Source organism: Cavia porcellus, unplaced genomic scaffold, assembly GCF_034190915.1.
Source record: "Cavia porcellus strain 051 isolate PalLab524CR breed Dunkin Hartley unplaced genomic scaffold, mCavPor4.1 scaffold_18, whole genome shotgun sequence".
NCBI classification, from domain to species: Eukaryota; Metazoa; Chordata; class Mammalia; order Rodentia; family Caviidae; genus Cavia; species Cavia porcellus.
In genome coordinates this window covers 56,179,854-56,207,798 of record NW_026947501.1, presented here as the reverse complement: position 1 = coordinate 56,207,798, position 27,945 = coordinate 56,179,854, and the positions used below count along the sequence as shown (strand labels likewise).

At 41.2% G+C, this 27,945-nt stretch overlaps 1 protein-coding gene across 1 annotated transcript; it reads right to left on the bottom strand.

The window, feature by feature from the left end:
* Positions 1 to 44: 44 nt before the first annotated feature.
* Polr1b (RNA polymerase I subunit B) lies at positions 45 to 27,945 on the bottom strand. Its single transcript, XM_003465059.5, has 15 exons — positions 27,725 to 27,945; positions 25,297 to 25,464; positions 24,959 to 25,105; positions 22,269 to 22,401; positions 20,311 to 20,447; positions 19,177 to 19,400; positions 18,173 to 18,344; positions 15,134 to 15,305; positions 14,174 to 14,455; positions 11,892 to 12,025; positions 5,910 to 6,080; positions 5,148 to 5,304; positions 2,721 to 2,917; positions 1,872 to 2,125; positions 45 to 1,365 (listed from the first exon to the last, which is right to left on the bottom strand). Exons 1-15 carry the CDS (start codon positions 27,899 to 27,901, stop codon positions 483 to 485), a joined length of 3,408 nt encoding a protein of 1,135 aa, XP_003465107.2. The 5' UTR covers positions 27,902 to 27,945; the 3' UTR covers positions 45 to 482.

Sequence of the window (27,945 nt, the reverse complement as noted above, 5' to 3'; positions counted from 1 at the left end):
ACCCACACACCAAGAAAGACACAAACTTTTGGAGATAATGGAAATTCTGGAGAACAGATACATTTATTTACCATTACCATGGTAATGCATATGTTATGTGTATTACTCTGATTATACATATGTTCAAACTTGTCAAATTGCATATATTAATGTTTTGTATACTACAATTCAATGAACTGTTTAAAGTATTTTTTGCCCTCTTTGATTCTGCAGGGAAGGGGAAATCTGGAGCTGGAAAGGAGATTTTTCCTTGCATGATCTTATCAAGATCCATATAGAATTTTTAAAAAAATACCAAAAATCCACTTTGGTAGTTGTTATATCAGACAGATTCAGAAACTTGAATTCCTGATTGCCTGATCTTAAAAGTACTAACACTCTTGAAAAAAATAAGAGTGATCTAATCATACTATCTTCACTGAATTAAAGTTATATTTTACTTTAATCTGATGAATCTTCCTGCCCAAAAGGCTGCCATCAAGTTAAATGACATCCAGTTTCACTTTGATGTTCATAGCTGCCAGTTCAGCCACAAAATATCGGAACACGTAAGGCACAGAGACAGTATCGATGGTGTCGCTGCGGTTACAAACCGTGCAGTTGTATTTTCTGTTTCGCATGGCAGACCAAGAAGGGGGTGGCTTCTCTAGCAGCGGGGAGAGTAAACTGCCGCACTCCACACACACATGTGCCACCGAGCGGTCAGAGCAATTGAAGAGGCGGTCGTGAAGCAGAAAAGATGTACCATGAGCCAAAAGAGCATCCCGTTCCATCTCCCCAAAACGGATTCCTCCCTGGACGTTTCTTCCTCCAATAGGCTGGTTGGTGACCTTGTCCCTGGCTCCAGTTGTTCTAACTTGAAATTTGTCTGATACCATGTGCCGTAAGCGTTGGTAATAAACAACGCCTATGAATATGTCTGCTTCTAGTTCCACCCCACTGATGCCGCTATACAACCTCTCGGTGCCATAGAAGTTGTAGCCAGCGGCCTTTAACATCTCTCCGAAGTATTCCGAGGCTGAGTTCTCCTCGGAGAAGATGAAGGGTGTGGCGTCATGGCAGAGACCATGCAAAGCTGCAGACTTGCCAGCCATGCTCTCAATTAACATACCGATGGTCATTCGAGACGGAAAACCATGAGGATTGAACAGAATGTCCGGCATCATCCCACTCTCGGTGAAAGGCATGTCCTCAGCGGGCCACAGTCTGCTCAAAATGCCCTTCTGCCCGTGCCGACTGGCAAATTTGTCTCCGATGGTTGGGTTCCGAGGGACTCTCATTGTGATGCAAATACACTTGAATTTTCCACTCCCAGATTCGTTACTGCATACTTTAATGTTGTCCACAATACAATTTTCTTTACTCCTAAGAAAAAATGAACCATTAAAAGATAAGCTATCTGTTTAAACTTAGAAACTTACATTTTGTTAATATACTTTAGTGCTTCAGAAAGTTTAATCTTGTCCTATCTACTGATACAAACACAACTGGTATCCCCTAAAAGGATGTGTGTACAGGGCTATGCGTCCATCAGGAATACCAGCAACGAAAACAAATGAAAAGCTATCACTTTGATTGTTATAAAATCAATTTGATTTGTTTGTTATAAAAGCTACAATGAAAGCCTATTTTTAATAAAAGGCATAATGAACTCAATATTTTGGCTAAGAAACATCCCTGACACCATATATGAGAATTCAAATAATAATTCTAAAATAAACCGCAGATTTTAGTGCAATAGGGTTAGGATTCCCAGTGTCAGGCACTGTGTTACAGCAGCACACACGGACCTTAATTACAGAACTAGCCCTGAGAGTTTCTTCCCAAAAATCTACTGTTAAAAGGTAACTGGAAAAGATGCCCAGGCTTACTTATAGTACATCACGTAGCTCTCCCCGGTGTTGAGATTTAGGTAGCCGTAGTATGGGTCTCCGTACTGCAGCTTTGCGCCTATAAACGGCAGCCCATCATCATCTAACTTCTGCATGACGCGCGGGTCGCCAGGTTTGACTCCAAACACCAGACTATCATCTCCTTGCTTAATTTTTTCAGAGAGGTTTATGAACTCTGTCTTATAGACGCTTCCGTGGGCAAAGCCACGTTCCCAAGAAGCCTTATTCACAATCTGTGAGGTCAAAGAATCAGTTTAAGAACCAACAGCCAAACAAGAATTTTCAAAGTAAAACCAGAAAGTAGTATACTAATACTTGGTTTAGGATAAATGGCATCTGATTTTAAAACTCTCCCCACATTTTCCAAGTCACTGATAATAGAAGCAGCCCAGACACAATACTGGCTTAAGACCTTAATCACACATACATGTAAGTATATAGGTGTTTTTAGCCAGGCATGGTGGTACATGCCTGTAATCCTAGCACTTGGGAGGCTGAGGCAGGAAGATCATTACAAATTCGACAGCAGACTGGGTTCAAAGTGAACTGACGGCCAGCCTGAACTGCATAAACAAACCCAGTCTCAAAAGACCAAAAAAAAGGGGTGTGTGTGTATAATTTTCAAGATTATGTTCACTTGACTCTTACTCATAATATGTACTCAGATATAAAAATACATGTATACTTGAATATTCAGTGACTATCCTGCAAGGCCTGCCCACTTTCAACTCAGATCAGGAACAAAGCATTTAACGGAACAATCATGCCTAACACTAGGTCAGGGACACAAATAATAAAAACACTGGGACAATATCTGGTGAAACTTACCATGGCATCTTCCATGTCATAGCCAGTGTATGAAATCACAGCAACAATGGCATTTGTCCCAATTGGATAGTTATCCATGTCATAGTAGTCATACATGTATGGCCTCACTAAGGGACTCTGTGGAGTCTGGAGCCGATAGAGCTTGTTATCTGATCGGTCCTGGTATGTGAGGAGGGGAAAGCCCATGGTCTGCTTACCTGCAGAGGAAAAAAATGAAGCCTTTGTATTTTCTGTATTTAACTGTCAATTATAAAGGTATTAAATAAAATTGAAAATAACTAAATATTTGCCTCAGAAGAATGAATGAATAAATAAATCATGCTTACTACAGACTAGCCATGAAAGGTTCAAATGATGTGAACCTACATATCTCAACATGCCTGGGCCGTGAAAAGTGCTGAATGGAAGAAGCACAGAATGACATTTAATGATGATGCCGTACTTACATATATTGGTTAACACATCTTAAACCAGTCTGTCCCTAGTTTATAGACATTTACGTAATAAAAAGCACTAAGAAAAGGAGATATAAAGCTATATACAAACTCTAGGATATTACCACTAGGGCAAGAAAAGAGGACAGTATCCTCAATTTAGAACAAAACTCACAGCATTACTGTCTCAAAGAGTCATGGAATAAAGTTCAGAGCACCACAGCAACTGGAAAGGAAGGTGGCAAATTTCAGAAATGTGAGAACACCAGAGGGACAGTCAAATTTTGCACATATACAAGTCCAAATCCTTGGGGGACTCCTAAGTTATATATGTACTGGTAGAGCCAGGCAATCCACCTAAGATGAAAAGTTAAATGACCTACCGGTTACAACTAAAAACATCCTTTCCAGAAAACCGTAATAGAATCCACAAGTTTCAAAACATGGTTCACAGTGCCCACTCTACAGTATGTTAGTGGGCACACACAGACAGGAACACATGACAGGATTCAAGAAAAGAGCTCCCACAGAGACTGATCCTGAGATGATCATATAACCGATGCTGAAAACACAGAGGAAAGTTATGTCCACGATGAAATGAAGACATCCCAGAAAGTTAAAAACTATTTTAAAAAGAAACAAATAGAAATACTAGTCTGAAAACCAAAATTGAAAAACTGAAATAAAAATTCACTAGGTGACAGAATGAAGACTGTGATGATGATGACATTTGGGGAAATGGTCTAATCTGAAGAGGAAAAAGAAAATGAGAAGGGAAACTCATGGCTCATGGGACAGTGTCAAGAGGGTTAATCTAAGTGATGCTGACTAAATCAAGAGAGGAAGCAATAGGGAGACAAAAATGATGGAAAACTCCCAAGTCAACTAGATTTTTTTTCTTCTTACAAGATTTAAGGCCAGCAAATCCTAACTATAATAAACACACACACAAAATCCTATTTAGGATACAACATGGTCAATCTCCTAAAAACCAAAACATTAAGAGAAAAATCTGACAGAGGGAAAATAACCTGCTATATATGAGGAAATGCTAACACATAACTGCTGCTTTCTAATTAGAAATGACAGAGACCAAAAAAGAGAGAGCATAATAACCTTAAAATGCTGAAAGAAAAGTAAATGTCAGAATTACACAGCCAGGGCTAGGGATTTAGCTCAGCAGCGTAAGTGCCAGCTTTGCAAGCGGGTGGTTGTGAGTTCGATCCCTCGTACTGATTAAAAAAAAAAAAATTACACAGCAGTGACAATTTCCTTCAAGTGAACAGGAACAGTTTTTAAAAGAATGAAAACCAAGAGAATATGGCCAGCAACCTGTACCATAAAAATTATTAAAGAAAGTTTTTGGGATAAAGGGAATTTATACAAGATAAACATCTGAATTTCCAGAACAAACTAAAGATACTAACGTCATAACTACCTGGGTGACTGGGGAGGCCTGTATACTTCACAAATCAAATCACAAGATCTTCGGGAAACTCAAAGTGATGGGCAAGCGACAAATTAAATTACCTTTTTCTTTGAAAAGGTGACTTCGGAGAATTAATGACAGATGAAGACAAGCTAAAGAGCTACTCTAAATTAAAACAACGGAAAGAACCACTACACACAAGATGTGATCTTGGGTCAGGTGCATTCTGCAAAGAAAAAAACATATCATGAAGTGATGGCTGGTCAACACTGAATGTGGACTCTACAACCGGTGACCAGTATCAATGGTAAATTTGCTGATTTTAGTAATTCTCTTAGGCCATGCAAGTGAAGGTCCTCCTTGTTGGGAACACACATCGATGTTTAGGGGTACAGAGGTACAGTGCCGGCAACTTACTTCTAAAGCTCAAAGGGGCAAAATGTTAAAGAACAGATGATGGCTCTGTGAGAATTCTTTCTACTATATGTACTGCTTTTCTGAGTTTGAAATTACTTCAAAGTAAAATGTTCTGAGCACTTTTCTCATGCCAGCCCCACCACTTACTCATCTGGCACTGGTACATGTTCCGCGGACTCTGGTTGTGATCAGAGAAGGGGATAAAGCTGGCAATCACACTCAGCAGGCTGTGTGGGAAGAGCTCCTGGTGCGTGGTGATACCGGCACAAACCTCATCCTCTAAGATGGCGATGTTCATGAAGAGCTGAGGAGGGAGGGTGAGGAAGTTTGAGGCACACATAACCGTAACCCCTGATACTTGTTTTAACTCTGTTTATTAGAATTCAGCACGCGAAATCTCCAAAAACAATTTTCTTCACTCAGCACCATCAGTACAGAAGGAAGCCCAGGGAAATTTCGACCTTACTCACCTTTGTGTATTTCACTCTAGGTCTATCCCATGCAACCCTGAAGGGTAGGTGGGCATACTGCACCAGGCCCTTCAGCCCCGTGTCTATCTCGATGCCAACCAAATGCAGACTAAATCCTCTAAAAACTGTGAACCAAAACACACCCCTCCTTAACTTCTGGGTGTCCCTGCAGTACAGAAGGGCAGTAAGCAAAGTGGCCCCCAGCCCTTCCTCAGGTCCCATGCAACGAGCTTAAGGCACAGAAACTGCTTAGCGCTGCTCCCTGAGCGGGCAGAAGGTAAGTTCTGATCCACATGAGTAAGGTCAAGTTTTGTCATAAGGAGTACAAGTTACCACCCCAGGACGTCTCACCCAGCTTTACTCCCGCCACCAGCCAAGCCCCAGAAAGTTGCACAGCACACGCACACCCGGCCCCACCCATCACACACGCTGTGCTCACCTGTTCCATGGTGCCAATCAGTTCTTCTCTGCCTAATTCCAAGTTCTGCACAGGCCGCACCAGTCTGCAAGGAGTGGTAAAAAGGAACAGTCCTGGATACAGGCTTGGTTTTCCTGTGATCGGGATAAGAGCCACTTCCATCCAGGGAGGAATTCTTTTTTCTCTTAACACCTATTTTCAACGACAACAAGAATAACAAAAAACTTTGATGGAAAAGCAATACTTTAAGAAATTAAGTCATGTCAGCATGCCTCAGACAAACAGAAACTGACAAAGAAAGAAACTGGGCCTCCTATATACGCCTGTATGGAAGGAACAAAAATATGAGAAGAGGAGGCAACAAGAAAGGGTCCTCAGTCCCCAATCCTGAGAACACTGATCCAGGAAAGGTAAATGCAAAGGAGAATGAGGACAGAAAACATGCAATACCAGGCACGGCACCAATAGACATAAAGCGATTATCTTCGGGATCTCAAAGACGAGTTCAAAAGTAAAGTATTCAACCAAATAAAGCAAGATATAAGTAGAATAATTAAAGAAATGCTAAGCACCTCCCAAGAAAAAACAGATGGTAGAATGGAAGAACAAAAAAAGGGGGGGAGAATTGTTTGATGGAGAAAACAGAGAAAACATAGAATACATGAAGCAGGTTCAAAGAGATTACTAGAAAACCAAAAACTATTGAAAGCTGGCATAACAGCTTGAAAGAAACTAAGGATAGATTATCTGAACTGGAGGACAGGTTTGTAATGTGGGAGCATGAAAGGAAAAACTTCTTAAAAATAACAAGGAAACAAGCAGTAACAATACAAAGGCTAGAAGATGATAAGAGGATCTATAACTTAAGAATTAAGAATGTAAAGGAAGAAGCAGGGATACAAACAAATGAACTATTCACAGAAATAATCAAGGAGAACTCCCCAAATATAGGAAAAGGTAAAGATGCTCAGATGTATGAGGCATACAGAACTCCAGCCACCTACAATTCAAATAGAACTACACCCAGGCATATAATAATCAAAATTCCAGAAATCCAATATAAGAACAGAATATTAAAAGCTGTCAGAGACAAGAAACAGATCACACAAGGGAACACCCATCAGAATTACAGCAGACTTCTCGGCACAAACCATCAAATCACGAAGAGTGTGGGGTGAAATAATCTAAGCTTTGAAAGATAATAACCTTCAGCCAAGATTGATATATCCTGTACAACTGTCCCTAGAAATTAATGGAGAAACAAGGTGCTTCCAGGATAAAGAGGAACTGGGGGAATTTGCAACCACCAATTCAACTCTACAGAGAATACTGCAGGACATTCTAAAAGAGAAAAGTACCAGGATTCCAGAAACAATGGCAGAGAGGCCACAATGAATGGAGCAGAAAGCGAAATGAAGAAGACAAACAGACAACTAATCACAGAAAAAGAGCTCAACAGAAATGAGGCAGAGAAGGTTGGATATAATTTCTAATATAGATGGCCTAGATACACTAACTTAAGGGAAAAAAGAGAGAATTGCAGGCAGAGTGGATCAAGAGGTAGGGTCCACCGAGAGGCTCTTTATAGGAAATATAATTGGCCTGAAGGTTATATGGACCAAAATCAAACATGAGAAAACGGACCTCGATATGATAGGGAACCAGAGAGTAATAGGGGTAACCAGACCAGTATTTATAGATAGGTTGAACAGACAGGCTTTAATAAATGAAGAAATATAACTAGAAATCCAGCACAGGAGTGAGAAAGTTCAGAAACACTTAGGTAAATAGCAGGTTGCCTCCCCCCCAACACAAAACAGTGAGTGTTGGGGAGACCCAAAAAATACACAGTTCATTCTGGTGGGGTAAAGGGGAGGAATAGTCTTAAAAAAAAAAACAAACCAGCAGAAGATATAGCTAATAGTGTATCAGGAATTAAAACCCCTATTACTCGCACCACTCTGCTTGGTTGGAACTTGTTCTGTCCTGTCCTAGTTTGTATGCAAGCACTGGATCTAAGGAGCACAGACAGCTGTCCATAGCACAGTGACATCTTTTAATTTCCTATTAACTCAATCAGGATCTATGTATGACTTATACTGTTGTATCATGACTGATCTTACGTTAAATCTGACTTGTTTGATTGCTACTTATTATTAACAGATTTTATTCAAAACTGTAAGGCTGATGGTATCAAGTTGAGGAGTATAGACAACTATACTGAAAATGACAATGATTCACCACGATATCCATTCTGATTTGATTACTACCTGTTTTTGTAGCTCTAGACTATCTACAAAGTTGTATGTCTGTTAATCCTGTTATGTACTGATATGTTCAATTATACTTTATCTGATATAGCCAATTCTGTTGATGATAACAAGAAACAGCACAGTGACCATGGTAGAACTCCTTATACAGCAGATTTATATGTCTTTTTAGTTTTATATTAGTTTTATATTAGTTTTAGTTCTGTCCTGCTTTGTTCTGTTTTTCTCTCTAATATAGAAAGGATAGAAATACATGTCAAGACTCATGCTTACATAAAACCTATAAACAGTTTATGAGAACTGATCTGATGACACATGATGAAATGAACAAAAACTTTGAAGGAAAGAAAGTGGCACTGCAGTACACAATCCTGATTCCGGAGTGCTATGATGTGAAATCCAGCAATATTATTAATGTTTGTTCAGAAGGATTTTAATCTAATAAGTTGTGTGAGGTCTCAACATAAATGAAGATATGGATAAACACGTACATGTCTAAGTGTATAGAATTAATAGCCATAATACTTAGTTTTTGTTGGATAGTTGAACAGAACTGTTTGCGGTCTCCCTGGTTGAATTCCCATTTATATGTTCTACTTGTGTACCTTGAACAACTATTTATAGGGGGGACAATATGTATACATCAGCTAGTGATTTATTACTGTTTATTTCTTTTCTTTGAAAGTATGTACTATTTCTGCCCATTTTCTATTTTGTTTTGTTAAAAAAAAAAAAAGAAATTATGTCATGCCAGCAATAAACCCAGTACCCTGCAGCCACTACTGTCTCTCCACTCTCATCTCATGTAGCACACACTCCCTCCTCATTCAAAGCCAGCAAAAGCCCTAATTTCCATGTGGCTGCAACCCTAGCATCAAAGTGTAGTAAGAAACGGGAAAGGTAAACTAAACTTATTCTCTGACGTCTGAAACACAGATTACAGGTTATACATTCATACCCATGACATGAAAAAAGGTACAGAGGTTCAGTACACCAGAGGCCTAAGTTCTACAGATCTGTGTACTGCGTTTTAACTGTTTTTCTGTGCTGTACACTGCACTGTCTGCTTGGCCCTGCGAAGTGGGTAAATCTTAAGCATTTTCAGTCCTCAACCTACAAACACATGAAGAAAATGGTACCAAAAAGTGAAATAGAAACTACACTCTTAAAAGGTCAAATAACAATGTACATTTTTCCATCTATGAAACCAAGATAAAATGGGAAAAACACAGGTTACCAAAACAGACCTTGAAAGAGACAGCAAACTTAAAGCGTAATTTCTTTTTGAGACAGGGTATCGCCATGTAGTTCAGGGTGGACTCGAACTGACTGTGTAGCTCAGGCTGGCCTCAAACCGTGATCCTCCTGCCTCAGCCTCCCAAGTGCTAAGATTATAGATGTGCACCACCATGCCCAACTTAAAGAGTAATTTATTAGAAATGATTTATAATGCTTCACCAACTGTTCCAGGCATGGAAAACTTTCTATTTCATTTTATAAAGCAGGCCAATATAAATGTAGGATTTTTTCCCCCCAGTGCTGGGGATCAGGATGAGAGTACAAGGTCCTCAGTTCCTGTACTACCTGGGGCTCTTGCACCCAAGCAGGCTCCTGTGAACACAGCCCAAGAAGGAGCCATGATCTGACACATAACAGCAGCCCCTTTCTATGAAATGCATGAGTGACACAAGTCACTGACTCGGGAAAAAATCTTAAAGTACTAAGAAATAAGAGGGAGATAGATAATTTGCAAATGGAAGAGAGACCAACAGGTAGAGAGAAAAAATAGAGCGGACAGGAGATGAATCAAGATGTGTTCGTGAAAAGAATTAGTATGTATTGTGTACATGGACCAGCTCCCCAGGATAAATGTGATCATTATGCACTGCAACCACACACAGTAGCAGTAATTGTTCTTTTAATTTAAAATACAGTATTCAGACTTGTTTGAGATAGGGTCTCACTACACAGTCCAGGCTGATCTTGAAATCAAAACCTTCCTGCCTCAGCCTCTTGAGTGTGCTGAGATTACAGGTATGTGGCAACAATGCTCATTTTAGTATTTCTTAAATTTAAGAAAACAGTACAAGCTGGGTGTGGGACACACCTGTAACCCCAGCACTTGGGAGGCTGAAGCATGAAGACTGCTGTGAATTCAAAACCAGGCTGGATTCCAAGGTGAGTGCAGGGCCAGCCTGACCTCAACTACACAGTGAGACCCTGTCTCAAAAACCAACTCCCCCAAAACAAACAAATAAATAAACAAACAAAAACACACACACAGTATACCAAGACCAAGTGGGATCTATTCCACAAATTTAAAATTCTTTATTCATCATTATCATAGAAGAGTAACTATATGATGTTAATATAGCTTAGGAAGAAGTTTTTCTGCAATGTGTGAAACAATTAAATGTAAGATCACTGTATGACCCGGCAACCCCACTTTTAGGAATTTAACCTAAAAGAACTGAAAGCAGGGACTCATACAGGGACCTGTAATTCAGTGTTCACAGCAGCACAATGGCCAGAAAGAAGAACAACTCATAATCAGTGAGAGACAAATGGACAAAGGATTTAGTGCATCTACACCATGGAACCAGAATATTCAGCCTCAGAAAGAACATCCCGACACAGGCCACGACAGGTGCTGGACCTGATGACCCTTGAGGGACAGTGCAATTGGAAATAAGCCTGCGACAAAATACCCAGAATAGTTAAGTTCACAGATGGAAAGCAGAGCCTCTGGCAGAAGCGAGGCAGGTGAAAATGCAGTTACTGTGAAATGGCACAGAGTTTCAGGTGGAGGTGATGAAAGGGTCCAGCGATGGATCCTGACCATGGCTGCACAAAGCCGTGAATGCACTTAGCATCACACATCTTTATCAAAAAAATAAAGCAGGGGGCAGTCCACTAACCAAATCTGGCCACAATGGGCACCGGTATAAATGACAGTAACAGCTGGGCAAGGTGGTAACACGACCCTGTAATCCCAGCACTCTGGAGGCTGAGACAGGAGGATCCTCTGAGTTCAAGGCCAGCCTGCACCACACAGGGAGACCCTGTCTCAAACCCTTTCTTGCACAAAGACAGTAACAGATGAGATAAAAACAAGCATCTATAAATCTACGCTGATGTAAAAGAACAAATAAATGGGGGGGGGGCCTTGAAAGACTAGCAATGGTACAGTTAGGAAACATCATTTAGCAACCAGCACGGCACTCAGTGGAGAATCACCAATGGAATACTGCGAAGTTTGCAAAGAATTAATCAACCAACGGGTGGAAATTAGATGAGGAAAAGCCCTTTCACATGACCTGGTTACTTATTACTGAGGAAAACAGTGACTGTACAGTGGATAATCTAAAGAAATATCCTAAAAGAAGTTAAAGTTAACATCACCATAGGACGAACCAACATTATGTGCTTCCTGAAATGATGCCTTGAATCTCATCAAGAGAAAATAACCCACAAACCAATTCAGGTTTGGTCTATACTGCTAGAGCGCCAAGGAAACTACCAAAAATACATGCGTGCAACAGGTCTGCCCCAGTGAATAAGGTACAAGGCACGATTCTGCCACTAGAGGGACAGTATGGGCACCTCTGGAATGAGCTTCTACCTCACCCTCTGACAGGGGTCCCTCCAGACTGCCCTGAAGCTGCCTCATCAACAGAAAGGACTAAAAGCAGAAGGTCAAGGGCTACGACAACATGCTAAGACTCAAGATCACCTTAAAACGCCGGAGAGAATCTGCGACGCCAGGAGCCAGCTCCTTGTCCACCCAGCCCACCATGACACCATCCAGTAGGACAGGGTAGCACTCGCTGTACGGTCGATGTGGTGCTCCATCGACAGGTGTGACCCCTGAGGCAGGGAACAAGGAGAATGATCAATCAGGTGCTTCAGACAACATTTCCAGTCCCACCAGGTAGGCTTATCCATTGGCGGATATCTAACTGTCCTGTCTCTAAGGCAGGCTTGTTTCCATATTGTCCATGTAAGTAAAAACCATTTCAGTAAGGACATGTAAAAAATTAGTAGCTGCCTGCCTGTGAAGAGACTGGGGGGTGGGCAGAGTGTAAGGATGGCTTTCCACTGTGTACCTTTTTATGTTTTGATTGCTGAGCCATGCAAACGTGTTAGCTTTTTTTTAAAAAAAAATCTAATTATATAGTTGACCCTCATTATTTGCAGATTTAATTTCTGTGAATTTATCCACTTGCTATGTTTTGTTTTTTAATCACAAATTTAATACTGTGGGTTTGTTCAGCATCCTGGGGCAAAAAGTGAATCACCCACACATGTGCTGGACTTCTGGTCTCTGCTCCCACTCTGTACAGAGGTGTCCTTTTCGAGGTCTGATCAACACTACAGTTGCTCTGTATTTTTGTTTATGATTTTAAGATGGCCCTGAGGTGTCATGCTCAAGTGGTCTAATGTTCCTAAAAGCGGGGCAGCTGCAGTGTGCCACACAGAGAAAATGGGCGCACTATACACATGTGCTATGAGTTCAGTGTGAGACTTACGAGAACTGAACCCTCAGTTCCTCAAGCCTCAGGAGCAATGGTTCAGTATCACTAATTCAGTGCTGGCAATACATTTATATAAGGACTGCAAAGAATGAGGATCAACTGTAGCTAAGCAAAAAAGAACAGTTTTCCACACACTTGAACTACCTTCTGGGGACACCAAGTGTTTTCCTGTATCTCTGTTTCACCTCTCACCCTAATGTGACAGTGTCTATGGCAAGTCTGTTGGCCATTTCTGTGCCAACTTCCTCCCAGTGTGGGAGGAAATAACTCTTTCCATCTCTTCTGCAGTTAAGACCTATTTTCTACTTCTCCACATTTTTCTTTTACCCTCTTTTCTTTCTCCGTGTTTTTGACATTTTTAATCACTGATAATAAATGAAACTATCATTTTCCTTGCGACACAAATGGACAAATTATACCGATTCCATCTTTTGAGTGTTGATTATTTCTTTATTACTTTCTCCGAGCTCCCTTCTCAAAGACTACTCTCTAATGGGCAGAAGTACTTTTAGGAAGAAATTTCTTGACCCTAACTCAGTGCCCTTCTGGTTGCTTGAAGATCTCCATCGTCTCACCCCTACAAACTGTAAGTTTTACTAACTGTACTGGAGACTGCACTCACAGGCCACCAAAGGACCAGAACACGTCTGGTTTGTAAATCACAACAGGAAAGTTCTAGGACTAAATGGGAAAACACCCAAAGAAGTCTGATCCGGCTGGGAATTTAGCTCAGCAGGCATAAGCGCTCGCCTGCCAAATGTGAGGTTATAAGTTCCACCCCCGGTACAAAAAAAAAGGTAGGGCCAGGACAGTGGCATAATGGCCTGCCTGGCAAGCACAAGGTTGTCGTGAGTTCGATTCCCAGTACTGAAAAAAAAAAAAAAAAAAAAACCAGAAAAGTCTGATCTCTTTACCAATGAAAATAAACCTAAACCAAATATACAAACTGCAAGAATAGTAAGAGAGCTTCCTAATCAAAGCAGAGACGGTTACAAGGCTACCAGGAAGAAGGGGTACGTATCTGATGATGTCAGGTTATACAGTGGTTCCTTGGTTCATGCACTTGAATCTTCCCAAAATTCTGGTTGCAAACCAAGTTGGATGAGAACCAAATCAAAGTCAATGGTTAGGTTCAACGCTGACCTTATGGGGAAATTTAATGTGGTTCTCTCAGGTTTGCCTGTATAAAGAGAACTGTGAACCAAGGACCACTGTACTGGACAATCTCCTTTTTAACTGTCTTCCTGCAAACCAACACTGTTTTCTACTTAAAAATGCAAAGATATACCAACAAAGTCACACAGCAGCTTCTAAATTGTTACTGTTAACTGCTACTGATCTATTGAAAATACACTAGCTCCTGCACAGAGTGAAAAAGAATTCCTGTAAAGCTTCTTTAATGAATCCTCCAAAGAGCATAACTCCATGGTTTGCTGCCCTTAGAAACCAGAAAAGGTTGCTTACTGTGTACGCCACGTACCCAAGCTGCAGAGCAAAGCTGGAATAGACGTTGTATACGCAAACTGCGTGACGACCTCACATATGGCAGTTAAGTGGTTCATTAGCCCACAGGGCGCCCCATCTGGGGTGTTCACGGGACAAAGGAAGCCCCAGGACTCTGGCAGCAGCCTACGCACTGTGGTGGTCCTCATCTTGGCAAAATCACCTCCTCTGTGCACACAGCGGAAATGGGAGAGATAGCGAATGAAGTTCAGCTTGTCAGCCACAACACAAAGTCCAGAATCTTGCATGAAGCCAAGACCTTAATAAAACAAAAGTCACTCAAAAACAGGCCAAATTTTAAAAAGTCCACTTCTGAGGCGTTGGTAAACTGACAAAACCTCAGAGCACTCTAGAGATCACAGGTTGGGTTACTAAACAGTGACTCTCTTAGTCCTGGTGAGTGGAAGAGTTTACACAAAATAATTATTTAAATCCCACATTTAACAAATTGTATGCACTTCAACTGGTAGCCTGTCTACTATACCTCCTTTGTAAGAGAACAGTGAATGAGTAATAAAATACCACATAACTGAATTAATCGGAGAGCTCCAGAAAACATGAGCACTTGTTATCACACTAGCAAAAGAATTTGTATCAGTGGCACCTATATTAAAAAAAGAAAGGAAGGAAGGAAAAAAGGTAGATTTTTTTTTCCCTCTAGATTCCAAATGCCACTTTTTAAGCTTCCCAGGTCATTCAAATAGTTTGGGGATGGCACATATAGTAACCCTTCCAGGCTTCCCGCCGGGAACCCTTCGTCAGGCACCTAAGTGGTCTGGTCACCAGGGTTGGATTTATGCTATATGAATCAACAGACATTTACCATACTATAACATGATATGGAGAAAAAAATAAAACCTCTCTCAGTGACACATAAATCTACACTATGCAAATAACTTGAAAAGTATTTCAAAGGGAAGCCTATCTTAAATTTCACCTGTTTTCGAACGCAGATTCCCAGTAGCAAGAAGATATTCAAAAGGTCTTGTCAGGTCTCCTCCCATACTAAAAATCTTCATCAAATTTTCAGTGTTTATGGATACATTGGTCTTCTGAGCCCTTTTATCTAATGCTATTTTAACAGACACTAACCAAGCTTCCATTTTTTCCTGAAAAGAAAAATTTTAATTTTAAACACTGTTTTAATTACCACAAATTTCACATTTACTCACATAATCCAAAAGTGGTCCACTCATACATTTAACATGGAAAATATATAAACTACAAACCTAGGAAACAACTGTTCAGGGCACATGTGGAGGCCAGCTGTTTTTCATTATGGGGGTTGAACATCTGCACTGACTCACAAAAGCAGCATGATATTACTTTTTATTTTGAGACAGGATTTCACTAAATTGGCTAGGCTGGGCTCCAACTTCCTTTCAATCTTTCTGCCTTAGCCTCCCAGAGTGTTGGGGTTACAGACATGCACCACCATGTTCCTCATGAGACCAGGCATCATTAAAACAGAAGACACAAACTAGTATAAATCATGGTTTCATAATTCAGCACTACGAATGCCGAGGCTGGAGAGTTCTTTGTGTGAGGTACTGCCCTACATGAATTGTAGTGTGTTCAGCCACATCACTGGCTTCTACCCACAATGTCAGTCTGTCCTACTGGTCTGCCAGCTGTCTAGGAAACTGAATGTGATCTGGAGACTTTGAGCTCTTGGTTGCTTTTCTTCTTGAGAAGACTGCAGGGACTGCTGCTCTGGCTCAAATGCCTGTGGCCACACAGATATGAGCTGCTGCTGCAGTGTCTGCTAATGAAGTACAGAAAGGACACACTTCAGCCCCTCTCTCTCCCTCAGCCCAGGGAAGAAGCCCCAGAACAGTCCCTCCGTCACACTGGGCACCACAATCTCTGCTGCCAGCATTCGGTGAAATGGCTAAAGTAGTGTGTGATCCATTTTCTGTCATGTCATATCATATTCTCAGGAATATCTTTCATTTCTCACATTCACAGAGTTGGAAGCTTAAATACAGTTGATGACATCTCTTCAAGTTTCCATTTTTTGCTTCGCCTGTTGCTGACACAGAGCAAGCACCTCAGTGGCTTACTCCAAAGACCTGCACCTAACTGTGTGGGATCAGGGACCCTCACAGTAGGCTTGAGGACAGAGCTGGGAAATGCACATCGGCCTTTACTTGAAAGGCTACAGATACTTTTGATGCTTGATTTCAATTTTTATCAGGGAAATTCTAGCTTGCTAAAATTTCTCAATTTTAATTTTACAGACAGAGCAGAGAGAAACAAAACAAAATCTTACTTTTTAGTGAGAATTTAAATAATGAACGACTCAATAAGGAATTAAGAGACTTCTTCTCCCCTATCCTACTTTATTATTTCTTACAATAAATCTTTTGGAGACCATATACAAAATATAAAATGCCTGCAACTTTCAAATTTCCTAGGATATCATTTTTATATCATACTGACTCTGTTGTACTACATACTCATAAATGTGGTCAGGTCTTATTGTTCATAGTGGTTATGTTCTATGCTGTTACTGTAAATTCCAAATAAGTGAGTACTGAACTGTGGGGGATGAGGTGTCACTTTGTAGGCCCAACCCCCTCTAACCTGCAATTTACAATAGCCCCCCTGGTATGCGAGACGGAGGTAGAATAGGAATGCCTGTTCTCAGTGAGATCTCTCACCCTCTGGAATCCATACTGTGAGCTGGCTTTGTTTTGCAGAAGTCTTGAGGAAGTGGCTGGCCACCCTTTGTGACACTAACAGCAGACAAATTAACAACATTCTTGAGCTAATGAATTTCTTCCTGGGCTAGAGAAGTTATGAGAACTGGTTGTGATTATTTACTTCACTTAGATAGTTTTAGAATAAACATTGTAGTCTGTCACGCTGTAGCTTGCCACAAAGAATGCCTTTTCACCACTTAATTATCTGGGCTCTGTGAACTGATCGGGTTTACTATATATGAATCCTAAAATAAAGATTGTGTGTGCAGTGCAGTGTAACGCGGTGCAGACAGTAAAGGTGCCGTGTCCTGTCTTCCTTTCCGAGCACTGTACCCCCCGTGTCCCGATCAGGCGTGTTTGCGTGTTTACCTTTCCCGGAGTTCAAAGTGCCCTAGACACTCACGACACTGAACCACTGATTCAACACAGGGCTCAGTTCTATAAGTCCCTGACCAGATCGCCTGACAACTGATCAGTATGTAGCACATTTTGTGTGACTCTGTTGAATAACTCCTTATTTAATATATAACGCTGCTTCATTAATATTGAACTCATTGGCACAGCACAGCCTTCTGCATTTAGGTACACCAGACAGCACTTTGGTACTATGCTTGGGGGCCATCTGAAACAGCCAAAAAAAAAAAAAAGCACAAAAATACCTCTGTTTACATACAGAAGGTATGAGAAGGCAGAGTATCATCTTGTTCAACCACCAGGAAGAACATGCATGGATTGGGAGACTGGAAGGTTCCATTGCTCTGCCCATGTCTAGGAATGGCTAAGAAAGTGCTGAGTACAAATAAATGCTCTAACTGTATTTCAGCATAGGGGCTATTTATTACTCATGTTATGACCAGGATTTGATATTATCTTTAGGCCATCTAAAGATTTTAAACATACCAACCACAGTAGCACAAACCTGTACCCCTCGCACTCTGGGAGATGCAGGTAGCACCAAAAGTTTGAGCCCAGCTTAGACAAGCTGGTGAGACTCTCTCTCAAAATTTAAAAACACTAAATAAAAAAGGGTTAGAGAACCCGCTTAGGGCAAAGACCCTGGGTTCATTCCCAGTACCAGAAAGTAAAATAAAATTACTGAATGTGGTGTAAGCTAGGATTTTTGGTCAAGTCCCTCATGATTACACCAATGGAGACTACACAAAGTGCCAGAACTACAAATGATACACATGCAGGGGACAGCAGCGCTGGACCTGGCCACACCACTCCACAAGTGAGCCTGGTGGTACAGGGAGAAAGCAGCACACATTTACCTTCAGAAACATAAGGAAGAGCTGACCGGGAGTGAGGATTTCTTGATTCACTAAACTATCAGGATTCTCCTCCAGACACTCTCCTTTGGCTAAAGCAAAGAGCTTCCGGGTCATGAAACAAAGCAAGTGAAACTTTTCAGTATTGGATTTCAGGTGGATGCAGATACACTGGCTGTAAAACAGAAAGAAAAAGGCTTAAAACAATTTAGTTGCTTTAAAAAAAATTTAGTTGTCAATTCATTTAAAGTCCTCCTGACCACGGTTCCAATTTACATTCACTTGAAACTACAATGTCCAGCTGGGCGTGGTGACTCACACCTGTAATCCCAGCACTTGGGAGACTGAGGCAGGAGGATCGTAGCAAGTTTGAGACCAGCCTGGGCTACAAAGTGAGCTTAAGGCCAACTTGAACTGCACAGTGAAACCCTGTCTCAAAAAGACCAATCAATCAATCAATCAATCAATCAATCAAGTCCTTTCTACAAAAAAAACTCAATCACTCTTCATCTTTATTGGCAACACTAGCAAAAGAGCCAAATATCACAAAGTCTAGAGCTATACTCGCCAATGTGGCTACTTAAATTAATTAAAGTTAAGAATACAGCTGCACTGGCCACGCTTCAATTGTTCAGCATGTGGCATGTAGCTCCACAATGGCAGTGCTGGACTGCAGCTGGGCTCCTTTAGTAATTACACAGTGGTTACAGGAGACAAAGTTCTTGCTGTAGGGAAATAAAAGCAACACGATGCCTGCAACTTCCCAACAGAAAACAAGAAAAACATGTATCTCTGTGCAGCCTGAGCCATTAAGCACATGTCATAAATCAGGTACTACATTAGTGACCAAGCATCTATTGTGCCATTTGGACACTGCTGCTTCTGGCTGGCCAGGACCAGAATTCCATCCCTGGTTCACTCGGACTGGTGAGCTCATGCTGCAATCTGTGTCACCCCTCCACCCTACCCAAAACCCACAAACACAAACACAGGCCCAGCACACATACTTAAACAGGAACTCTGCAGCTTGTTCATTTGAGTACCAGTCGGGAAGACTGAGCTTGATTCGGAAGCATTCGCCCAGATAGTTAAGGACCTGTTTCTGGGTGGAACCGCCCTCTTCCATTACAATCCTCAGCATCTGGGAAACAGAGTTCCTAAAGAAGGAGTCTTCCTCTTTTCCCTTGATGAGCTCCTGAAAAATCTGATAATCAGAGAAGCTGACCAGAGCCTAAAATAGAAAAAAAAAAAAAGTTTTATAAAATCATTCATCAGTAACAAATGAAACACTTGATTGTAATTCTCTCCTCTAATATTTTTATTTATTTATTTTTTTGTCTTTTTGAGACAGGGTCTCACTATGCAGTTCAGGCCGGCCTTGAGCTCACTTTGTAGCCCAGGCTGGTCTCAACTCACAGCGATCCCCCTGCCTCAGCTTCCCAAGTGCTGGGATTACAGGCGTGTGCCACCATGCCCAGCTTCCTCTTAATATTTTTAATACTTGAAGGAAAACAAAGTAGCACTGCACTAATGCTGAACCGAACTCATCAAAATACAGCATTCCTCGTGAGACACCCCAACACCAAGATGGTACCAGGGAGCCACTAACTCAGGGCTTCTCTGTATGACTGAGAAAATCAGCAAGAAAGCCGACATGAGACTCTCGCGGTTAGGCTATCAACGACATTGTGGCTCCTGCCTGTTCTCTTGGCCATCAGGGCAGTGACGATGGACTCTAGGCTTTCAATGACAGAAACAGCCTGCTCTGACAGGTGTGCCTCGGCTGTGCCACCAGTGATCTAGGGGGACATGGCTGAGAGGAACTGACACCAGATCACAAAGCTAGTACCGAATCGCCAGCTGAGTGAACTGCCTTGAAGTGGACCCTCCACCCTGGTCACATCTTTAAAGTGACTGCAACACCTACTGACATCCCATTGTGACGTCCTGAGACCCAGCCATGCTGCGCTCAAGTTCCTGAACCCCAGAAATTCTGAGAACATTTGCTGATGCTGTAAGCTACTGGGTCTTGAGGCCATCTGTCTCGGAGCAGTGGATAAAATGCAAGAGCTTGTTCTCCTAACAGAAGAACCCGCCCAATGTGCAGGGGACATGAGCCCTGGTGAATCACTGAATCATACCTTAAGTGCAAATCCCAAAGGAAGAAAAAATAGTTCTTTCCGGTAAATGAAGTTTAACATAACTGTGCCATTTTCCAAATAGTGAAGGTTCATATTCACGGCAGAATGGTCTCCCCGTACGCAGTGTATAGAAACCCCTATTGAACAAATGCAAAATCGTAAGCTTGGTAATACTACAGCTGTTTCGACTGTTATGTTTTTCTTAACCATTTTACTCTCTTAGGCATAACTAAAGCCAAATCACTAAGTTTAACGGCAAAATGTCTTCTGGGAAGCAAACATCTCCCCAGGATGTGAAACTGGATTTATCCAAGGTTCCCAGTGGCCACTTGTTTCAGTGTGGAAAAAAAGGAAGCAGGTAGGGTTCCCACTATGTATGAGACTGAGGTCTTGTCTCGAAAGGTAGTTCAGGTTGACTTTGAACTCATGAGCTAGCCCAGGCTGGCCTCAGACTCACAGTGATCCTCCTGCTTTGGCCTCCCTAGATCTGGGATTATAGTGGGCACCACCATACCTAGTTTCTAAGGTCTATTTTTTTGTTTATATTGGTACCGGAGATCAAACTCGCGACCACCGGCTTGCAAGGCAGGTGCTTATGCCGCTGAGCTAACTCCCCAGCCCCTTCTAAGGTCTATTTTTAAACACTTTCAAATACTTACCTAATAAAATTGTATTACTGAAGTGAAGCCTTAATACATTTATAAGCACCCCCAACTTAATGATAATTTGATCTGAAATTACCTGGTTTTACAATGATGCAAAAGTCACACATTCAGAAGAAACTATAGTTTGATTTTCACATTTTGATCTTTTCCCAGATTAGCAATGTCATGTGATGTGCTCTCATTATGCTGCATGTTGGCCACATGATCGAAAGGGTAAGCAAGGACATTCTACCACGCACTATGCTGCCAGTTGGTTCTGGACACTATGTTGTCTTTCTGCAGCCCACCAGCATGCACACGTGACATAAACCTTTACTGTAATACAGGCTCTTGTTAGATCACTCTGCCCAACCATAGACTGATGTAAGTGTTCTAAGCATGTGTAAGGTAGGGTAGGCCACACTGTGATGGTCAGTGCATTAGGTGCATTCAGGGTATGGTATTTTTAACTCCAGTCTGGTTTATCACTACATGATTCCCTCCAGGAGGGGTATCGTACATTATGTAATGATTACAACTCAACTGATGAAAACCTCAACCACCGCACCATGGTCACCATCTGTGTGTGTTCACATGCACATGTGCTGTGGTCAGAACATTAAAAACCTACATTAGTACCAAATCTCAAATACATGATAGTGTCATTAACTATAGGAACCACACTGTACATTAACATCAAAATTTATTCATCTTATAAATGAAATTTGTTTCTTTTGGTCAATCTCTGCATTTCTTCCTCTACCTTCATTAATTTTAACCCAAAAATGATCAACAGAAAAACAAAAATTATATAAGAGAGAAATGTTAAAGGTATCTATAAAGATGCATGTTTTAGGGGCTGGGGATTTAGCTCAGCAGCATAAATATCTGTCTTGCAAGCACGCAGTTGTGAGTTCGATCCCTGGTACCAAAAAAAAAAAAGCATGTTTTAAAATGTCTTAAATTATTGTATTATATATACAATAATATATAGAGATATATATATATCTAAATATCTATATATATATATTTTTTGGAGACAGGGTCTTACTATATAGTTCAGGCTGCCCTTGAACTCATGATGATTCTTTTGTCTTGGCTCTCAAGTGCTAGAATTACAGACATATGTCACCACATTTGGGAAGGATGCATCTTTTTTTTTTTTTTGGTATAAGGGATCAAACTCACAACCTTGCGCTTTCCAGGAAGGCACTTGTGCTGATGAGCTATATTCCTGGTCTTATGCATCTATTTTTTTAAAAAAATAGTTTTAAATTTTCCTAAAAGAACATTCCAGTGATCATTAAAACTTACCAAACTGAGTATAGCCAGGCCCTCTGCTTTTCCACTTTGGTCTTACCAAAGCAATGGGGAAATTCCTCCGAGGCATAATTAGCATTCGGATGACCTTTTCAATACCATTGATTATAAAATATCCTCCCATTTCCTGCCAAAGAGGTGGATTATAATTTGTTACACAAAGGCACATGACCACCTGCAAACATGAATCTTATTTCAAACAAGGTGGAACATGGGGAAGCAAACACATGGGTGAAAGGAACTAGTGACCCTTTGAAAACAGTAAAAATGCGATCAATAGTCTTCTTGAGTATATTAGAAAGGTTCTAGGGATATGGCAGAAAGTTTGGAAAGAAAACAGAGCATGGTGCTCTTCCAGATAGGCACAACCTAACTTGTATTTCTGTTCCCCTAAAATGACTGCCATCTTCAAATGATATTTAAAAAAAAAAAAATTCAAAGAGTAGCCCAAAGATACTGTATCTTTTTTTTTTGTCTTTTTCATTTTTATTGGTACCAGGGATTAAACTCACGACCGCACACTTGCAAGGCAGGCGCTTAAGCCGCTAAGCTAAATCCCCAGCCCAAGATACTGTATCTTATTGGATTTTATTATATGTGATAGTATAAACAAAAATTTTTATAGACAAGGAGATAATATAGAAACCATTGTTTGTTTTCTGTTAGTTGGTTCTAAATACCCTATAATACTTTCATTCTCTTGAATGGTTTTACATTGTCTTGATATGTTTGATGCTATAGTATACGAAGTTATACTCAGATATTTCAAGGAAAGAGACACTATAGTAACTACTGTTATGTCAGATTATCTTGTGGTGAAACATTATTTTGCTTAAATTATTCTGTTCTGATCTGTGCTGTTGTGTTATGTCCTCTTTTATCTCAATCTCCTTTATTTATTTTTTAATTAAGGGAAAAAATAAATTTAAAAAATAGCAGGATATATTATAGTAACCATTTTGATTTCCTGTTAACTTGATTTGAAGCCTTGATTGCTCTCACCATCTTGTCTTGACTGATTTTACTCTATTCTGTTTTGCTTGATAGTATCAAGTTTGAGAGTATAGGCAAATACTTTGAAGACAATAAGATTCACTATGATGCCCATTCTGGTTTGACTATTATCTTCTTTTGAAGTCCTGTAATGCCTCCAATGTTTCGGTTTTATTGGTTTTGTTCTGTACTGTTTTGTTCAATTTTATTATAACTGATGATATAGGCAATTCTTTTTAAGATAGCAAGAGGCATTATGGTAACCATTGCTGATCACCTTGTATTCTCTTTTTATATCATGTAATATGTCCATCCTTTTGATTTGACTGACTCTGTTTTGTTATGTCACATTTGGTTTTATTCTCTTCAAAAAAAAAAGTAGTAAAAACTGTGGAAGTAATAAAACTCAACATGTGTAATTGTTATTGTAAAAAAGAGAGGAAAAGAAAGTGCTCTAAAGGATATAACTGCATGTATATTTAAGTGTATAAGATAGATAACCATATTACTGAGTTTTTGTTGGATCACTGAACAGAACTGTTTGCAGACTCAGTTTGAATGTCCACTCTGTATGCTTTAATTTTGCAACTTGAACAACTATTTCTAAGATGACAATATGTAAACTATTAACTAGTGATTTCTTACTGTTTATTTTTTTGAAATTCTGTATTACTTGTACCTTTTTTTTTTTTCTTTAAATAAAATTTTTTAAAAAAAGGAGTAGTCCATGGGGCTGGGGATTTAGCTCAGTGGCATAAGCACCTGCCTTGCAAGCAGGCAGTTGTGAGTTCAATCCCCGGTACCGATAAAAAAAAGAGTAGTCCAAAGATAAAAATGGTAACCATTCTGCTTACATATGGTTTACCATACATGTAAAAAAAATCTAGTTGTATGAAGACTGGAAACCAGTAATTTGGTTAGGTAAACAAGGGGAATATTCTCAAGAAAAGAGTTTCAATAGCTCCAGTCAATACCACACTTCTGCAATAAGAAGCTACCATTAACTGCCTCTGATGAAGTAAGAACAGACGCTAGGTGCCTTCCTTAATCATATTTAACCTTCGCAATAATGACTGAGAAGCTAGTACGCCCACTGTTGGTAGAGAAAACTGAGGTTCAGGAGATTAAACTTAACAAACCTACAAAACTGGTAGGTGAAAAAGCTGGATACCAAACCAAGAGCTGACAACAAAACCTTCTATCCATCAAGTAACAGTGTCCCCACTGCAGCCAAACTATCTGTTGTGATTACTTCAATGTCACCCTGCAAACCACCTAACTCAGTTATAAAAGAAGTGTTGAGGGGAAGGTGTATCAGTCATTTAGTTTGCTCAGACTATTCCCGTCAGGAAAGCAGGCATTCCCATAAACAACAGTGCGTAGGTTAAGACAGCATTAAAAAACACTCCTGGAAGTGCATCCCTAAATGGACATGATTCAGAAAACTAGGGGAAAACTTGCCAGTTCTTCCCCGAACAAGACCATTCGCTAACTGAATACAGGTGCTTTTTCACACTGTCTCAGCTGATGGTCACCAAGAGCCATATGCAGACAAGACATTAATGCCCACTCATCCAGAAACTGGAGCTAACAGCGGGACAAAAAACACGCTCCCTAGGAAAAGCTTCCCTTCTACACAATCCCCAAACAGGCCTTCACTACCGTTACACAACCCAGGCCCCTGCAGTCACCTCGGCCTCCTCGTGGTGTTCAATGAGGGCTTTTGGAGGAAGGTTGTGCAAGTTGCAAAGCTTGGACTTCACCATGATGGGCACATAGCCAAGAAACTGTTTAATGACCCCTCTCGAGATTCCATTTACTGACCAGCTGATATCGACCTGCATGAAATGGGAGAAAAAAATAAAAGAAAATATCTTTATCTGTGAGGACAAAGGAGAATTCTAAATGACAGAAAGAAAACTACAGTTCAGTCTCGTGTTGTAGATTCAGAAGATGACAGCGCTGAGAAAGGAAAGTCTGGTATAAAACCCGGTAGGCATCAGTCAAGTCATCAGAAACAAAGCCTCACCGTCAGCCTCCCCCGGTACGTGCTCTTGCGACCTCGGCATTCTGCTGGGTAAACATTGGGCTCTCTGCAGATGGTCCCTTTGGGAACCGTGGGAGGACTGATGACAGCATCCACAATAGTGAGAGAGATTCGCTCATCTTTGAAAGCAAACTCAAAGGAAGGAATAGCCTGAAACACAATTCATAAGAGTCAATAAATGGCTTCCATTTTTCAAAGCACTTTTCCTGTAAAACTCTTCCAAATCCCTTAGGGTCTAGCAAGCAGCACAATGACGCCAATAATGCCAAGTGACACATGTAGAAAGGACACTGAAGTGTTCATACAGTCTACTCATAACTTCTTGAATTACTCAGAAACTATGCATTAACTAAGGATTTTTCTAGTTATGCATATGTATTCAATTCTATACTGGACTCTAGGGATATAGCTATAAAGACTGAACCTCTGAACCAAATGCCTGCTTCTCCTACAGTGTCTTCTGTGTGCCCAGAAAAAAAGAGGAGAGAAGTGAGGACACTGCTGTTGACTGGCCAAGGCTGGGGATTCATCCTCTGATTTATGGCCAAACACTTTTAATACCATTCTTTAGGTGACACTTTCCCATTTTACACCATGCTGTCCTCTTACTGAAGCTGCCGCCATGCAAAGCAAAAGGTGGTGGCCAAGGCAGGTTTTTCCACAACAGCTATTTTTCTATACCAGTCCTTGGAAGAAGCTTTGTTATTCTTCTGAGACCTACAGAGATTTCCTACATATTAACTATGAACAACTGTGGATAAGAGAATCCAGCAGTCTTGTAATAGGCGAGGCATTAAAAATGCAATTCATCTATTTTTTTTGCCTCAGAAATTATTTTTCATAAAATATTAATATATAATTGGTTTATGTAAAAGGAGTGAAGAGCCAGGCGTAGTGGCTCATGCCTGTAACCTCAGCACTTGGGAAGCTGAGGCAGGAGGATTATTACAAATTTGAGACCAGCCTGTGCTACAAAGTGAGCTCAAGTCTAGCCTGAACTGCATAGTGAGACCCTATCTCAAAAAAAAATTCCATTTTAATTTATAATACACAAACACTAATGAATCGATGCTCTCTAAGGGTCCCCCAAGAATTTTAAGCGAGAGATCCTGGGATTAAAAAAAAAAACGGGAAGCTGCCGGTCTGTATATTACTCCTAACTCTATGCACATGTCTCTTTTATTTAAGCAAGTCTTCCCTGATTATCTCAATCATGGACTCGTCATTATTTCAATAAATCCAAGCATGGATTCACTTTCAATTAAATAGTAATTTTCTCACAGACATTTTTTTATCCCATGAAAGGATTAAAGTTTCAGTAATCTCCTAAGAAATCTTAATGGCTCCCACAGTATCTGCCAAGTATCAGACTGGCAACCAATGGTCTCATTATCTCTATTCCTTTCTCTCACAACACAATTCTTACCCAACAAAAACCACAAGGTAGTGTCTGTCTCCTAACTACATGGCTCCGTCTGATGCCACCTATTCCTTGGAAGGAATGCAATCTCCTCTTCCCTTGAACTCTCTAGTCGGGCTTTTCTGAAACACCTCGGTTAACTGCCACCTGAAGCACCCTCGGTAACCTACCTCCACAAACACTTCTTGGCAGAGCGGTTCTTAAAGCATTGCCATTGACTTTCAGGTCTCCACACCCTCTCAACCTCCAAAACACAGAAGCTGGCTGGCACGTGTCCCTCACAGGCCAATGGCACCTTATCCGCAAAATCTAACGCCTGGGGCCACTCAAAGAGACCACCCATTATCCTTACCTGAACTCTGCTACCATTATCATCTATGGCAATCATTAATACCTCATTCACATCTTTCTCTACACCTGCCTAATTCTGAGCAGGGGCCCAGCAGTTTCTCTCCTTAATGTGGTTAAAATAAAATGAAAACGAAAGCAGGACCTTGCACATTACAACCTATCCACGAGTCAGTTCAGAACCTTCCGAGGTAGTCTGGAAAAGGCAGGTCTTCAAGTGATACTAAGGCGTGTGCACCGCGAATGTCTGGCCTGATGGACCACAACCACCACTTCCTTGCTCTCTCTGCACCCTGAAGCGGTCCTACAGCAAACCCTGGCTCATGATTACATGTACATCAAGTCCAGAAAAATCCATTTCCCCTGATCGGCTCGACTGCAAGTCGCACGAGGTCAAGGCCTGCGTCTATTCTACAATTGTTTTTCCCTCCTTAGCACCCAGAGTCCAGCACCACCACGGAGTGCCAGCACATGGGTTTCACTGCCGCCCCCGGCCACCGCCCCACTCAGCCCGGTCCCACTGGCCCCTTCTGCAGAGCTTCATGCACCATCCTGCTTTCCTTCTACCCCACCAGACTCCTCTCCTACGCCAGCCCCGGACTCGATCCTTAGGCGCCTGGGGCCCGGGGACGCCGCGATCACCTGCACAGCTTGGCTGAGCCCCTCGCACACGGCGTAGTTGAAGGAGTCCACATGCGCCCGCGTCAGCTCTTGCAGCGCCGCCTTCTGCTGCGCCCGCGGGATCCGGTACGAAGGGTCGGTCAGATGCTTTAGGCTAGGCCCGCTGGGTAGGTTCCGCCAGCGGCCGCTGGGATCCATACTGTGATACCCGCGACCGCTCCACGTGAGCGAGGAATAGGCGG